This window comes from Sciurus carolinensis, unplaced genomic scaffold (genome assembly GCF_902686445.1).
Source record: "Sciurus carolinensis unplaced genomic scaffold, mSciCar1.2, whole genome shotgun sequence".
NCBI lineage: Eukaryota > Metazoa > Chordata > Mammalia > Rodentia > Sciuridae > Sciurus > Sciurus carolinensis.
In genome coordinates this window covers 917,495-933,809 of record NW_025920126.1, presented here as the reverse complement: position 1 = coordinate 933,809, position 16,315 = coordinate 917,495, and the positions used below count along the sequence as shown (strand labels likewise).

Below are 16,315 nucleotides of genomic sequence, written 5' to 3'. Positions count from 1 at the left end.
GGGTCAAAGTTGGGATTTAGTAACTTTAAATGTGCCTACCTTCCCGTAATCTGTGCTTTCATTTGCTCATGCAACAAGATTTATTGGCATATGCTAAGCTCATTAGGCACTGGAAGTAAAATGGTGAATAAGACATGAAACTGAACCCCAAGGGGTTTACAATGTAGTGGGACATACAGATAAGTAAATGGATGAGTAAATGCAGAGCAATGGGGAAAATATGGGAACTGGGTAAAAATGACACCTAACTCGGTTAGAAAGTGTCCCCCAGAGGGTACAGCAGTGAAGCTCAGGTCCAGGAGTCTCCAAGTTTAGCACCACACCTGGACTGACATTGTTGACACCAGTTGTGTACCCTACTTTCTGCCTTTACCAGGGTCCAACCTGGGCTCACAAATACCACCCTCATGTTTTTGTTTGCTAAATGACCTAGCACCAGGTGTCTCTTAATTTGGTTTTGGATGTTCAATATTTACTCTGTGACCATTCTCTGCTTACAGTCAGGGTTCTTAGAACACATTTTTTTTAGTACTGACTGCACCAGCGTTATATCACTTCCCATTATGACCAGGAAGAACCCCAGGACTGAGCCCAGACCAGTGTTCCCTAAGCGGTTAGGTAAGACATCAGAAATTTCATGTTGTTAGTTTCTAATATTTGTCTACTTGTTCTTCAGGTGTTGTTATATTACAGTCTAGAAAATGAATATACTTCCCTAAAGAATGGGGATTAAAAGATCCTTGTAGTATTTAATTTTTATATTTTACCTAGTTTATTAAGATGTCTTATTCTTACTTTGGAAAATAGAGGAGAAAATAGGCATTAGGCATGTTCCTTTTGGCAAAGTTGTGATATACTGTTCATAATCACAAACATGGTTTGTACCATAATCATGAACACTCACAATGTGCTTTCAGAGATTTGTTTGACTGCAGCAGAGAATTGAAGATAGCATTTGTGTTCTTGTCTTCCACCCTTTTCTTTACTACCTTCTCAGAGTTCCAGGCAGAAGTTTATGGTAATTCCTTCCATCTTCTTCCTATAGATTTCATCAAAATTTTCATTCTGGGCCACTGTGAAGTGGTTTTTCCAATCCCTCACAGTTCCTAGAAGATGGAAACCAGAGAGGCATGTCATTATCTTATTGACAGGTTGAGCAGCCCCGAGTTAAGCAGTGGGGCACCCACATTAGGCTTGGCTTGTCCATAGCCTGACTCATCCAATTGCCATCAATGGATTCCCTTCCATCTGCAGCTCTCTGCTATGAGAAGCAGTCCTATGGTACTCTGTGCAGAAGAATGGGCTTCTAAAATCACAACTGGTACCAGGAGCTGGTGACCTGGCATGACCCAACCCACCTGTGGTATACTCACACATTGGGCACTTTAAAGACAAAAATAAATCAATTAATAAATGAACTATGGAAATACACCACCTGAAGGAATCTCAAGATGTTATGTTGACCAAAGGTCCCAGATATAAGCAAGTATACTGTGTGGTTCCATGCATATGACATTCAAGAACAAGTATAATCAATCTGTAGGATGGAGATGAGAATACCAGTTGTCTCTGCAGGTACAGATTGATCAAAACAGGACATGAGAGGGTCCATTCTGGGGTAATGAAAATGTCTGATATCTTGATTGGGGTTCTGGATGTATGGCTACATATATTTATCAAAGTTTATTAAACCGTGTTCTTAAGATCAATGTAGATTATACAGTAACATAAAATAATTTGAAATCAGCTAGAATGAGATACTATTTTCACATAGCAGTAATTAAAATAATTTTAGATTAGGAAATATTCTTTGTCCCACCAATGTCTCTTCCAAAAAATTATGTAACAGAAAAGCATCAGGAAGTAAGAACACATGCACAAAATTTTCACTGTAACATTATTCATAATGAAAACTGAAGGCAATGATAACTGAAGGGTCTATTCACAGTTGGGTGAATTATGAGTTGTTATGCCACTTTGGTATAACCGGGGATTTTAAAAAGCAGTGAGGGAATTGGATCTATATGCCTTGCTCTGAAAGGCTGCCTCACATTCTGGTAGGCAAATTTGTATAGGATAGCCACATATGATATACATATCTCTGTGTTTGTATGAGACCGAAGGAAAAGTGTGTATAGAAAGTGGGTATATAAGGGCCCAAAGAAGGGCTATTTGTCAAATCACCACCATTATGTGAAAAGATGTGGAATCATTTGATTTGTTTCTGAAGCATCAAGTACTCTTAGATTTAAAAGTACAATGAAATAATTTCAGTTGCTTACCAAAAAAAGGGGAAGGAAGAAAAGACATCACAAAACAGCATGCGCAAGTATGCACACCATAGTTCAACTGTTGTAAAAAATGAAAAGAGTATGATTATAAAACAGAGCAAAAGGACTTTTGGGCAGTGGAATATGGTGGAGATTTTCTTTAAAGAGATAGTATTGAATTGATTTAACTTTAAACAATTTTAATGTATTGTTTCTTAAAAATGATGAAGTTTTTTTTCCTTGAAAAATATAAGCTGGACCAATTAGAATCCCTCTTTTGCGAACTGGAAGCAAGAAATAACTAAGAGGAGGCAGTTCTCAGCAGTAGTTGCAGTTGAAAATCATGATGTAGGGCAGGTTTGGGTCATGGTCAAGACCAAGGTATGAGCAGAAATTGAGGCAGTAGAAGCTATAGTACAGGTAGGATAAAGGCACAATGGACAAAAAGACAGGACACTGGTCATGACAGAAGACATGCCTAGATGTGGACAGTAGCTGAGCCTTGTAAGTGATGGAATCTTAGAGCAAAGAGCTGTGACCTCCTGCTGCTGAGGTCCCAGATGCTCATGTTCAGGGCTTCCTGTGAATTCTGAATCAACAGTGGCTCCTGCCCTTAGTCATTTACAAGATTGCATTTCCATTGCTGTTTGTAAAACTCTGTCTTCTACAATAAGATCAAGTACCCAATCTTACTAGAGTCGACAATGAGTAGTCAATGTGTTGCTTTGAAATTAATGAAACCCAATATCATCTTGGCAATGTTACTAGGCAAGCTAATCATTTGATAAAGAGGCCCCACACACCTTTTCTCATGAAGGGGGAGATGGACTGGTCCAGGATAGTTTTGGGAACTGTAGAACGATTTGTCATGGGATTTTCCTTCATTTTCTCAAATGATGTCTCCTGGACAATTTTATCCAGCACAGTTTCATCCAAGTTCTTTCCTATGAACTGTGCCACCTTCTTAATTTCATGTTTTGGGTCCTGTGGTGAGGGTGACATAGGATTGAATGGAGGAGAGTGGCAGAAAATTATCATTCCTTCCTTCCAGACTTTCTTCTCAGAAGTACAGCTCTGAACAACTTCAGGTTTCTCTGACCCTGTGTCTGAAGTGGTTCTTTACTTACCTTTTTTATGTCCTCATAGAAGAGGAAGAGAACCTGATATCTGTCTTTCTCCCACCATCCTTTCACATGGTCAAAACAGGAACCCCAACCCACTGGAAGAGACAAAAAGAGCAGTCTACATAGAGATGGTACAAAACCATCTGAGGGTCAGGGGTTCATTGATCTGAAGTGCACTGAAGAGAGTGGACAAACTCTGGATCAGATACCTCCTAAGGGTCCTGATCTGTTTGATTTTGTGGGTCATGTGGACGGGGATAGGCTTGGATTTATTTGCTACCTAAAGAGTCATCATGGTACAAACATGTGTGCCCTCACTGAGACAGGGATACCCTTTGGAATGGGAGTGCCTCTGCAGCACATGTGACCCGGAATAAAGGCCTTCAGATCAGGTGGGAGATATTTGCTGAGGACTGTGGGTCTATAGTAGAAAAGCGGCCAAGCTGCTCCATCTGGTCCCAGTCCTTGGCAGGACTTACCTAAAGAGGCACATAAAGTTCTAAAGTGTCAAATGTATGTCTGATTCTCTGTAGTCAGTCTCACTAGAATGGGAATACAGGTTTGTGAAGCATCTTCTTTTACCTTTTTCCATCAATGAAGGCTTCAAAATACTCTTCCCAGGTGCCAGGGTCAGATAGTACTTGATTCATCCTTTGGAAATAGTAGTAAGAAACCATACAGTCTTTGGCATTTCGAGCTACAAAAAGAAACTTTGGGGTAAGGAAGCAGATGGATGAAAAATGGTATAAAAATGGATTTTCACAGAACTCACTTGGATTTAGTCTTCAAGTGAGTGTGTGAGAATGTCTGCACACACTTGTTTAGCTTTTCTGAACTGGCAATGTGACTTGGCTTTGTAACCTCCCTGCCCACTCTCTATGCTTCTGTGACAATTATGCTCTGTTTCCAACCTTGTCCTATTAATTCTTTAATCAATTAGTCTGATTCCTGATTTCCCACTTGGTAGCAGGGGCAAAATCCTTCTTTAGAAACTTTGAACTGTCATGTGACTAAAAAAAAATGCCACATGCAGGTGGATGAGCCTTCTAACAACCTCATCTTGGTTTCCTGGTAAATCAGGATAGCTTCATGGTTAGAGTTTAGACTTTGGAACAAGAAAATAGTTATATCTTCCTTCTGGCGTCTCCAACTTTATTATTTCTTTCTCTAATCACTTCAACTCTGCCCCTACAAAACATTGCTTTAGGTTTCACTTTAACCACAACTTCCCATCCTCCTCTTCACAACCTTTCCTTTAACCAAGTTTTGTCTCATTATGATAAAATGAGATAGGTAGATAAACTTACTTTGTATCAACTCCAAAGTGGTCTCTCAACTAGCCACCCAGGATCCATGCACAGTTATTTCAGTGCTGTGCTGATTTCAACAATAGGATTTCAAATATCCTCCAGATAGGGTCCAAGCTGGGAGGTCTCCTCCTCTGAACTTGGCTTTCCCTTAGGTTTGTTCACAGGTCATCTGCCTGAAACAGGAAGGGAACCCTCACTTGCAGACTCTCTCCTGACACCCTTCAGAAGAGAGCCTGTCTCCAGGAAGTTCAGCACCTACAGGACAGACTGGAAGAGCAGCCCCCCCAGAGCAAGTCTGCCATAAGCTATTCTTCACCCAGCTGCCCAACCCCAGCCTGGCTCAGCTGATCACATGGCTCCACCCTGGAACACTCCCAGGAACAGGCTTTCTCAGAGAAGCCTGGGCTCCCATTTCAGAAGGATATGGTAAAATTTGGGACCATCCAGGGATTATGAAAATCCACTTTGGGGAATGTAAAGTCTTTGAGGAAATAAAAATTAAAAGTCTGAAGAATTCCTATTATCCTTCCAATACTTTCAATATAAGATGTTTACTTTTAGGATAGTCTGGAGGTGACAGGGAAGAAGCCTGATGCTTCATAGTCAACTGTAATGTCCACATACTGGTTGTTATCCCTGTAAGAAGTAGCTATGGCCACCCTTGATTCTACAAGTTTGGAAGGAAACCACTATCTAGTTAACATCAAACTCAAAGGCTAGGAATGGCCCCCCAAAGATCCCACTTTCCTTTAATAAACTTCATGTTTGGAAATCATATATTTATGCTAAGTATGATATGCTAACATTCCTCTAATCGACAACCTTCATAAACTTCCATCTAACTTTCAGAAGAGGCCAGTTCCTTCAGATCTCCTGAGCAACCTTCCTTAATGGTAAGAAGCAATCGCATCATATCATGCAACTTACAAGGGAGGATGCCAAGTGAATCATGGTCAGTACAGAGGAAGAAGTCTATCCTCTGCACACAATCTCTTCAGTTTATCTTCTAAGACCCACTTTAGGTTCTATCTTTTCCAGAAAGTCTACCACAAGCCTACAGCAGCAGCCAGAGTAGGCCCAGAAATGCTTACAAAGAGTCTCCACGGGCCCCCGTTCTTTACTGTTCTATTCTGCAATAACAATAATGCAATGCTTTATTATATCATAGATGAATGCTAACAGATAAATGCCTCTTGTTCTGGAGCTTAATGCTCGACTTTTGTGTTTATCTTTTCCCTTTAAATTGATTATAGGTCAGGTGTGGTGGTGCATGCCTGTAATCCCAGCTGCTTCCGAGGCTGAGGCAGGAGGAATGCAAGTTCAAGGCCAGTCTCAGCAATTTAGTGAGGCCCTAAGTAACTAGGTGTGACCCTTTCTCTAAATAAAATATATAAAAGGGCTGGGGATGCAGCAGTTCAGTGGTTGAGTGTCCCAGGTTTAATCCCTGGTACGAAAAAGAAAAAAAAAATGTGTATATATATATATATATATATATATATATATATATATATATATATATATAAATAAAATTGATTGCAAACTCACTGAGGAAAGGGAGCCATCCCTTTTCACTTTCTCCATAGACCCCATTGTCTGCCATGGCTTATGATTCAAAACTGCAGTTCAGTATTTCCTGATGTCACTCAGACATGACGCCACTTGTGTTTGTGTCTTGCCACACTTGGGGTAGTTTCATTAGCTTTTGTGAGTACCATCATGGGTCAAGGAAACATAATGTTACTACAATATCTAGGCTGGAAGTTCTGGTGGGACTAGTGAGAGGTTGCTTCTGATTAGTCAGGAGGCTCTGCTCCTAAACGTTAACTTTTATTTGAGTGGGACCAAGGGAAATGGAATTGAAGAGGGGTGTGTCTGGCCATTGCTGGTACGGATTCTACCAGAACTAGTGGATCTCTGGAGGTTTCTATGTTGACTACTTCAGGTGGCCACAGGTAGTTTTATTGTTACTATGGGTCATTCAATTTCTCTCTCTCCACCTTCTGCATCTGCAATAGACCCAACCGCTCTTGCCATTCATGGTGTCCCAGCCCAAGCAATAGCCTGGCCATCGTAACTTCATTGGTTCAGAGATAAGCTATAGTCTGAGAAGAACTGATCTAAGTTTAATTCAGAGATGTTAAAATGGACACAATTCACCTCTCCCAGGGGGTCCTAGGATGGGACCACTGAAGCCTGTATCTGTTACAGCCATCTTCCCTGGCTCCATGGAAGAATCTTGTTCACATGATTATAGGATGAACCCAGAGGGAAACAAAGCCAGAGGTAGAGAAAGAGAGCCTTAGTCCCTAATATCACTGCTGTGATGAACACATCTCACCCATGGACTCACAGTTTATAAAGTCATTCATTCTCTGTTCATTTCAGCCACTATAATCTGGGTTTCTGTCACTAGCAGAGAAGAATCCTGACAAATATAGACAGCGTCTAAGAGGAACAGAAAGTGAACTCCATGATGATATGAACTGTATCTGTCTGCTATTACTGTATCCCCAGCTTGAAAATTATCTGGTAAACAAATGAATAAGTCTTTTAGGAATTCAAAACACCTCAGCAGTAACTGGCCCAGCAGAGAAGAGGCAAGAGGCCTCGCAGGCATCTGAACTGTCAACACTTCTCAGATCAAGAGTGTCCATGACTTCTCTTCATTCTAATCTAATCCATGATATTTTCAAGATGGTACCCCACAATTCACTGATTAAATATTCCAACTTCCTAACCTGACTTGTTCTTGGTGATTGACTCTAGCTGTTAACAGCATATTGTGATTACAATTTTTTTTATTGTAAACAAATGGGATACATGTTGTTTCTCTGTCTGTACATGGCGTAAAGGCATACCATTTGTGTAATCATAAATTTACATAGGGTAATGTTGTTTGATTCATTCTGCCATTTTTTCCCTTCCCCCCCTCCCCTCCCACCCTTCCCCTCCATCTATACAGTCCTTCCTTCCTCCAATCCTGCCCCCCTCCCTAAACCCAACTCCAACCCCAACACTAACCCTTCCCACCCCCCATTATGTGTCATCATCCACTTATTAGCGATATCATTCTTCCTTTGGTTTTTTGAGATTGGCTCATCTCACTTAGCATGATACTCTCCAGTTTCATCCATTTGCCTGCAAATGCCATAATTTTATCGTTCTTTATGGCTGAGTAATATTCCATTGTATATATATACCATATTTTCTTTATCCATTCATCAATTGAAGGACATCTAGGTTGGTTCCACAATCTGGCTATTGTGAACTGAGCAGCTATGAATATTGATGTGGCTGTATCTCTGTAATATGCTGATTTTAAGTCCTTTGGGTATAGGCCAAGGAGTGGGATAGCTGGGTCAAATGGTGGTTCCATTCCAAGTTTTCTAAGGAATCTCCACACTGCTTTCCAGAGTGGCTGCACTAATTTGCAGCCCCACCAGCAATGTAAGAGTGTACCTTTCTCCCCACATCCTCGCCAACACCTGTTGTTGCTTGTATTCTTGATAATTGCCATTCTAATTGGGGTGAGATGGAATCTTAGGGTGGTTTTGATTTGCATTTCTCTTATTACTAGAGATGTTGAACATTTTTCCATATGTTTGTTGATTGCTTGTATATCTTCTTCTGTGAAGTGTCTATTCATTTCCTTAGCCCATTTGTCAGTTGGGTTATTTACATTCTTGGTGTAGTTTTTTGAGTTCTTTATAGATTCTGGAGATTAGCGCTCTATCTGAAGTATGATTGGCAAAGATTTTCTCCCACTCTGTAGGCTCTTTCTTTGCATTGCTGATAGTTTCCTTTGCTGAGAGAAATCTTTTTAGTTTGAATCTATCCCAGTTATTAATTCTTGCTTTTATTTCTTGTGCTATGGGAGTCCTGTTGAGGAAGTCTGGTCCTAAGCCAACATGTTGAAGCTCTGGACCTACTTTTTCTTCTATAAGATGCAAGGTCTCTGGTCTGATTCCGAGATCGTTAATCCATTTTGAGTTTAGTTTCGTGCATGGTGAGAGATATGGGTTTAGTTTCATTCTGTTGCATATGGATTTCCAATTCTCCCAGCACCATTTGTTGAAGAGGCTATCTTTTCTCCATTGCATATTTTTGGCCCCTTTGTCTAGTATGAGAAAATTGTATTTATTTGGGTTTGTGTCTGTGTCCTCTATTCTATACCATTGATCCACCTTTCTATTTTGGTACCAATACCATGCCGTTTTTGTTACTATTGCTTTGTAGTAGAGTTGAAGATCTGGTATTGCGATACCCCCTGCTTCACTCTTTCTGCCAAGGATTGCTTTAGCTATTCTGGGTTTTTTATTCTTCCAGATGAATTTCATAATTGCTTGCTCTATTTCTGCAAGATACATCATTGGAATTTTAATTGGAATTGCATTGAATCTGTATAGCACTTTTGGTAGTATGGCCATTTTGACAATATTAATTCTTCCTATCCAAGAACATGGGAGATCTTTCCATCTTCTAAGGTTTTCTTGAATTTTTTTCTTTAGTGTTCTGTAGTTCTCATTGTAGAAGTCTTTCACCTCTTTTGTGAGATTGATTCCCAAATACTTTATTTTTTTCGAAGCTATTGTGAATGGGGTAGTTTTCCTAATTTCTCTTTCTGAAGATTCATCGCTTACATATAAAAATGCCTTAGATTTATGTGCATTGATCTTATATCCCACTACATTACTGAATTCACTTATGAGATCTAAAAGTTTTCTGGTGGAATTTCCAGGTTCCTCTAAGTATACCATCATATCATCAGCAAATAGGGATAGTTTGAGTTCTTCTTTTCCTATTCGTATCCCTTTAATTTCTTTGGTCTGTCTAATTGCTCTGGCTAGAGTTTCAAGGACGATATTGAATAGAAGTGGGGAAAGAGGGCATCCCTGCATTGTTCCAGTTTTTAGAGGGAATGCTTTCAGTTTTTCACCATTTAGAATGATATTAGCCATGGGTTTAGCGTAGATGACCTTTACAATGTTAAGGAATGTTCCCACTATCCCTATTTTTTCTAGTGTTTTGAGCATGAAGGGGTGCTGTATTTTATCAAATGCTTTTTCTGCATCTATCGAAATAATCATGTGATTCTTGACTTTAAGTCTATTGATATGGTGAATGACATTTATTGATTTCCTGATGTTGAACCAACCTTGCATCCCTGGGATGAAACCCACTTGATCATGGTGCACTATCTTTTTAATATGTTTTTGTATGCGATTTGCTAAAATTTTGTTTAGAATTTTTGTGTCGATGTTCATTAAGGATATTGGTCTGAAATTTTCTTTCCTCGATGTGTCTCTGTCTGGTTTAGGAATCAGGGTAATATTGGCTTCATAGAATGAGTTTGGGAGAGTTCCCTCCTCTTCTATTTTATGGAATACTTTGAGAAGTATTGGAATGAGTTCTTCTTTAAAAGTTTTGTAGAACTCAGCTGAGAACCCATCTGGTCCTGGACTTTTCTTTGTTGGAAGGCTTTTGATGACTTCTTCTATTTCATTACTTGAAATTGGTCTATTTAAATTGTGTATGTCCTCCTCATTCAGTTTAGGCAATTCATATGTCTCTAGAAACCTGTTGATGTCTTCGAAATTTTCTATTTTGTTGGAGTATAGATTTTCAAAATAGCTTCTAATTATGTTTTGTATTTCAGTCGTGTCTGTTGTGATATTTCCTTGTTCATTCCTAATTTTAGTGATTTGGGTTTTCTCTCGTCTTCTCTTTGTTAGTGTGGCTAAAGGTTTATCGATTTTGTTTAGTTTTTCAAAGAACCAACTATTTATTTTGTCAATTTTTTGTATTGTTTCTTTCGTTTCAATTTCGTTGATTTCAGCTCTCAGTTTAACTATTTCCTGTCTTCTACTACTTTTGGTGTTGGTCTGTTCTTCTTTTTCTAGGGCTTTGAGCTGTAGTGTTAGATCATTTATTTTTTGAGTTTTACTTCTTTTATTAAATGCGCTCCATGAAATAAATCTTCCTCTAAGTACCGCTTTCATAGTGTTCCAGAGATTTTGATATGATGTTTCTTTGTTCTCGTTTACCTCTAAGAATTTTTTAATTTCCTTCCTAATATCTTCTGTTATCCATTCATCATATAATAGCATATTGTTTAATCTCCAGGTGTTGGAGTAGTTTCTGTTTTTTACTCTTTCATTAATTTGTAACTTCAATCCATTATGATCTGATAGAATACAAGGTAGTGTCTCTATCTTCTTGTATTTGCTGACATTAGCTTTGTGGCATAATATATGGTCTATTTTAGAGAAGGATCCATGTGCTGCTGAGAAGAAAGTGTATTCGTTCTTGGTTGGATGGTATATTCTATAAATGTCTGTTAAGTCTAAATTATTGATTGTGTTATTGAGATCTATGGTTTCTTTGTTCAATTTTTGTTTGGAAGATCTGTCCAGTGGTAAAAGAGGCGTGTTAAAATCACCTAGTATTATTGTGTTACGGTCTATTTGGTTTCTAAAATTGAGAAGGATTTGTTTAACATACATGGATGAGCCACTGTTTGGGGCATAGATGTTTATGATTGTTATATCTTGCTGATTTATGCTTCCCTTAAGCAGTATGAAATGTCCTTCTTTTCCCTTCTAACTAACATTGACTTGAAGTCCACATTATCTGAAATGAGGATGGATACTCCAGCTTTTTTGCTGAGTCCATGTGCATGGTATGTTTTTCCCCATCCTTTCACCTTTAGTCTATGGGTATCTCTTTCTATGAGGTGAGTCTCTTTCAGGCAACATATTGTTGGATCTTTCTTTTTAATCCAATCTGCCAGTCCATGTCTTTTGATTGATGAATTCAGGCCATTAACATTCAGGGTTATTATTGAGATATGATTTGTATTCCCAGTCATTTGGTTCATATTTAAAATTTTTGACACATCTTGGTTCCTCCTTTATTTGACAGTTCCTTTAAGATAATTCCTCCCTTTGCTGATTTGCTTCTTTGTTTTTTATCTCTTCCTCATGAAATATTTTGCTGAGAATGTTCTGTAATGCTGGCTTTCTTTTTGTAAATTCTTTTAGCTTTTGTTTATCATGGAATGATCTTATTTCATCGTCAAATTTGAAGGTAAGTTTTGCTGGGTACAAGATTCTTGGTTGGCATCCATTTTCTTTCAGAGCTTGAAAAATGTTGTTCCAGGCCCTTCTAGCTTTTAGGGTCTGGATTGAAAAATCTGCTGATATCCGTATTGGCTTCCCCCTGAATGTAATTTGGTTCTTTTCTCTCACAGCCTTTAAAATTCTGTCTTTATTTTGTGTGTTAGGTATTTTCATTATAATGTGCCTTGGTGTGGGTCTGTTGTAATTTTGTGTATTTGGAGTCCTATAAGCCTCTTGGACTTGATTTTCCATTTCATTCTTCAGGTTTGGGAAATTTTCTGATATTATTTCTTCAAATAGATTGTTCATTCCTTTGGTTTGTTTCTCTAAGCCTTCCTCAATCCCAATAATTCTCAATTTTGGCCTTTTCATGATATCCCATAGTTCTTGGAGATTCTGTTCATGATTTCTCACCATCTTTTCTGTTTGTTCAACTTTGTTTTCGAGATTAAATATTTTATCTTCAATATCTGAAGTTCTGTCTTCCAGCTGTTCTATCCTATTGGTTATGCTTTCTATGGAGTTCTTGATTTGGTTTATTGTTTCCTTCATTTCAAGGATTTCTGTTTGGTTTTTTTTCAATATCTCTAACTCTTTATTGAAATGATCTTTTGCTTCCTCTATTTGCTCTGTTAACTGTCGATTGGTGCGATCGTTCAATGCCTGCATTTGCTCTTTCATCTCATCGTTTGCTTCCCTAATCATTTTAATTATGTACATTCTGAACTCCCTTTCTGTCATTTCTTCTGCCATGCTGTCGTTGGATTTTATTGATGTAACATCTAGATTTGTTTGGGGCATTTTCTTCCCTTGTTTTCTCATATTGTTCAGGAATCAGTGGATCATTAATATATTGCAGATTTCCTCTATCAACTTATAATGTCCCTGAAGATTGCTAGTATATCCCCTCTTATCCTTCAGTAGCCTGAAGTCTTGGAGGAGGTTGATAATGCAGAGCTCCACGAAGAAGCTGCCTCTCTAGGTGTGGTAACCCTCAGGTGGCGTATATTCCCTGCTAGTGGCAGAGGTGCCTCCACTTGTTGACCAATGGTCATCCAATGGAGAACTAGGCTGCGGGCTGAGGCAAGGCCTGTTTGTGCCTATGTCTCTGGCTTTACTGTCCCTGTGGGAAAACCTCCCCCGGCCGGGAAGAGTCACTCGGTGGGGACGTCTCGCTGGTCAGTTGCCCTCCTAGAGGTTCCCCTCAATCTACAACTACCACCTGGCCTGGGCTGTCTTTCTCTGCAACGATCCCAGGGGCCCAGACCTACGTCCTGGGCCTGGGAGCCTCACCCTTCGCAGGCGAGTCTCCTTAGGCTGCCTCTCCCAGAGAATCTGCCCGCCGCCCTGGAAACTTCGCTCCACCCCTAGGCGTGTCTCTGTGCGGCTCTTCCAGCAAGAAGCCACCTAGCTCCTGGGACCCTGCTCTGCACCAATCGCCTGGCTATGCAGCCCCTCCCCTGAGCCACCACCTGGAGCCCCATACAATAGCTCCGAGACCCAGAAACCCGCCACACACCTCCTCCTCCGGACAGCCGCCCGGTTTCCGACGCAGTCACTGGGAGTCCAAACAACTCACTTCGGGTCTCCTCCTCCCGCCAACCACCCATAGCCCTAGGCAGTCACTCCAAGTCCAAGTGACCCGCCCTGTTCCTCCTCCTCCTCCTTGGGGTAGCCCCCCAGGTGTTCAGGAGCGGTGGCTCCGAGACCAGGTGACTCACCACGCTTCTCCTCCAGGCAGACCACCAGTGTTCAGGAGCAGTCGCTTTTAGTCCAATCAACTCACCACTCACCTCCTCCTCTGGCAACCCCCTGTGGTTCTGATGCAGTCACTCCCAGACCAAGCGTCCCACCACTCTCCTCCTCCAGGCAGGCCACCAGTGTTCTGGAGCAGCTGCTCCGAGTTCAAACAGCTCGTCACGCAGCTCCTCCTCCGGCAACCGCCCGCGGCTCTGATGCAGTCACTCCCAGGTCAAGCAACATGCCGCGCTCCTCCTCCTCCTCCAGGCAACCTCCCGGCACTCAGGAGCGCTCGCTCTGAGTTCAAACAGTTCACCATGCAGCTCCTCCTCTGGCAACCGCCTGTGGTTCTGATGCAGTCACTCCCAGACCAAGCGTCCCGCAGCACTCCTCCTCTTCCTCCGGACAACCCCCTGGTGTTCAGAAGTGGTTGTTCTGGGTCCAAACAGCTCGCCACGCAGCTCCTCCCCAGGCAGCCGCCCGGAGCCCCAGCGGCTGCTCGAGTCCAAGCGCTATGCTGAGCCGCCTCCTCTACGATGATCCCAGTTGTTCGTGTTTACCGCTCCAGCGGGGGGAGGGGCGTCTCGCCGAGCAACTCCACTTCACAAATTCCCTGCGTTCCGGGGCTACCGCCCCATCCGGGACGCCTCCCCAACAGGAGAGACTCACCCGGCAGCTTTGAGTTGGTCCCAAGTCTCTCACTATCTCCTCTTTTGAATCTTGCGTCCTGGAGCAGCGTGAAATGCAGCCGCCCTCTAGTCCGCCATCTTGGCCTGCCTACAATGTTTTTTGATGCTCTGTGGTTTTTTCTCTCCAAGACTTTTGGGGTTCTTTCTTCATCCATTTGCATTCTTCAGCACACCTCAGTTCTTTATCAAACTGCAAAGGAGTTTTCTCGTAGGATGTTCCTTAGACGTTTTAAAATAACTTCCATTCCCTCAAAGTAGAATTCCTGAGCCTGGTAACTTAGCAACTTGACAAAACACCCCCAGAAGCAAAAAGCAGCAGGAAAGAATTGGTCGTTTGTCATACTTATTTACCTGCAACAAGTTTGTTACTTACAGATAAGCAAAATAAACAGAGAATTTGCATCACCTACCTTTCCTCTTTTGGTGTTGACAAGGATGTTTGTATACAAATCAAGCCAAGGGAGTCCAGGTACACAAAAGGAGCCTAGCCAATCTGCAATATATCTAAATTCCTTGGTGAATTTTTCACTCCTACTCCATTCATATGAAACACTGGAGACCTTAAGAGAGAGAAAACACTTTACATAAATTTTAAAATAGGGTCTTTTTCCTGTACCTTGGCAGAAAGAATGGGATACCAAAACAAAAATGATATTTTAGGCAACAGTGTATCTGCTGGATACCAAAAAATAATTCTTGTAATTAAGAAACACTGTTCAGAATGTTCCCTGCTTCTTAGGTCTGCAGTCAAGTCCCTAAATGGCCTCCCTTAATGAGACACTGGGTCAACAGTAGGCATGATGGAACAGTACACAACCTGGGGCTAACACTGGGAAGTAGGTACTTCTGGCAAGAGAGTCTCCAGGCAATGGGGTGGCTTTCAAGTTTGCAGGTTTTTTTCTGATGTGATTCCATTGTGTCCATGGTTACCAGCCCAGCCAAGAGATCACATATGCCATCTAAACATCTGCTCAACCAAATAACATTAATTAAACAACTCCAGAAGGTCAGCAGAGTGATCATACTGATGAGTACATGCCAGTCAACTGCTTTAAAAATTTTCAAGGAACCCCTGCCTCCTACAGGATAGAGGCTATTATGGTTTGGGTATGAGGTGTTCCCCAAATCTCATGTGTAAGACAATGTAGTGATGTTAAGAATTGAAATGATTTTAATATGAGATCTGCAAACTAATCAGTGGATTAATCCATTTGGTGGATTAATAATTTGAAAAGGACTACAGTACTGTGAGGTAACTGGAGGGAGGTGGGGCAAGGCTGGAGGATATGGGTCACTGAATGTGTGCCTTGGGGATTATATCTTGTCCCCCAGCCTCCTCCCTCTGCTTCCTGCTGCCATGAGCTCCCACCATGCCCTTCTGCCATGATTCACCTCAGGATCAGGGCAATGGAGTCAGATGACCATGAACTCAAACTTTTCCTCTAAGTTGTTCTGATCGGGTATTTTAGTCACATCATTGAAAACCTAACTAACACAGGGGCCATGTTTCCCAGCATGGGACATGGGCCCTTGGTGATCTGGGACCTCTACATTCAGCCTTGTTTCTCAGACCTACAAGGATCTCATTTTTTTTTTCCAGAAGCACAGGATTTCTCCTTTCCTCGTGATTCTTGTTCTAGTGCCTTTGTTCCTTCTCTTCCCACTGCTTGGCCTGCTCAGACTTCCCTCAGTGGTCAACGCATGCCCATCTCTTCCCAGAGGGCTTCTCCACAGACATCCACAGGATAGGTGGGTTCCCCTACTTGATGCTACCTTTTACCTGAAGCTGCTCTCAAATTCTCTCACTGCAAGCACCTCAGGCGATCATAATTTTCTGCTTCTAAATCTGTTCCCTCCACTAGACTAGTTCCCTCGTTCTGGTCAAGTGTGTGAGGCAATTCTGAATCACCAACCACTGGTACAGCAACTGAGATACCAGACACAAAGATATTTGTTGAATAATAAATATTTTCTGATTTTCCCCAAAGTAAATCATAATTTCCCTCATAGCACACCCAAAAGTGTGCTTGCATGAGCAGGTGTACACATGCACGCGCACACACA

At 41.3% G+C, this 16,315-nt stretch overlaps 2 protein-coding genes across 2 annotated transcripts in view; one reads left to right on the top strand and one right to left on the bottom strand.

Moving 5' to 3' along the window:
- The window catches only part of LOC124973926 (ral guanine nucleotide dissociation stimulator-like), a 334,331-nt gene that overhangs the window by 35,452 nt on the left and 282,564 nt on the right, over window positions 1–16,315 (top strand). The gene's annotated exons all lie outside the window — the stretch shown is intronic.
- LOC124973945 (sulfotransferase 1C2-like) overlaps window positions 994–16,315 on the bottom strand; it is a 98,320-nt gene continuing 82,998 nt past the window's right edge. Inside the window, exons 3-6 of the mRNA XM_047537574.1 lie at window positions 3,975–4,104; window positions 3,398–3,486; window positions 3,074–3,254; window positions 994–1,106 (exon numbers count right to left, since the gene is read on the bottom strand). Coding sequence (XP_047393530.1) covers window positions 994–1,106; window positions 3,074–3,254; window positions 3,398–3,486; window positions 3,975–4,104 — 513 coding nt within the window. The remainder of the gene's footprint in view (window positions 1,107–3,073; window positions 3,255–3,397; window positions 3,487–3,974; window positions 4,105–16,315) is intronic.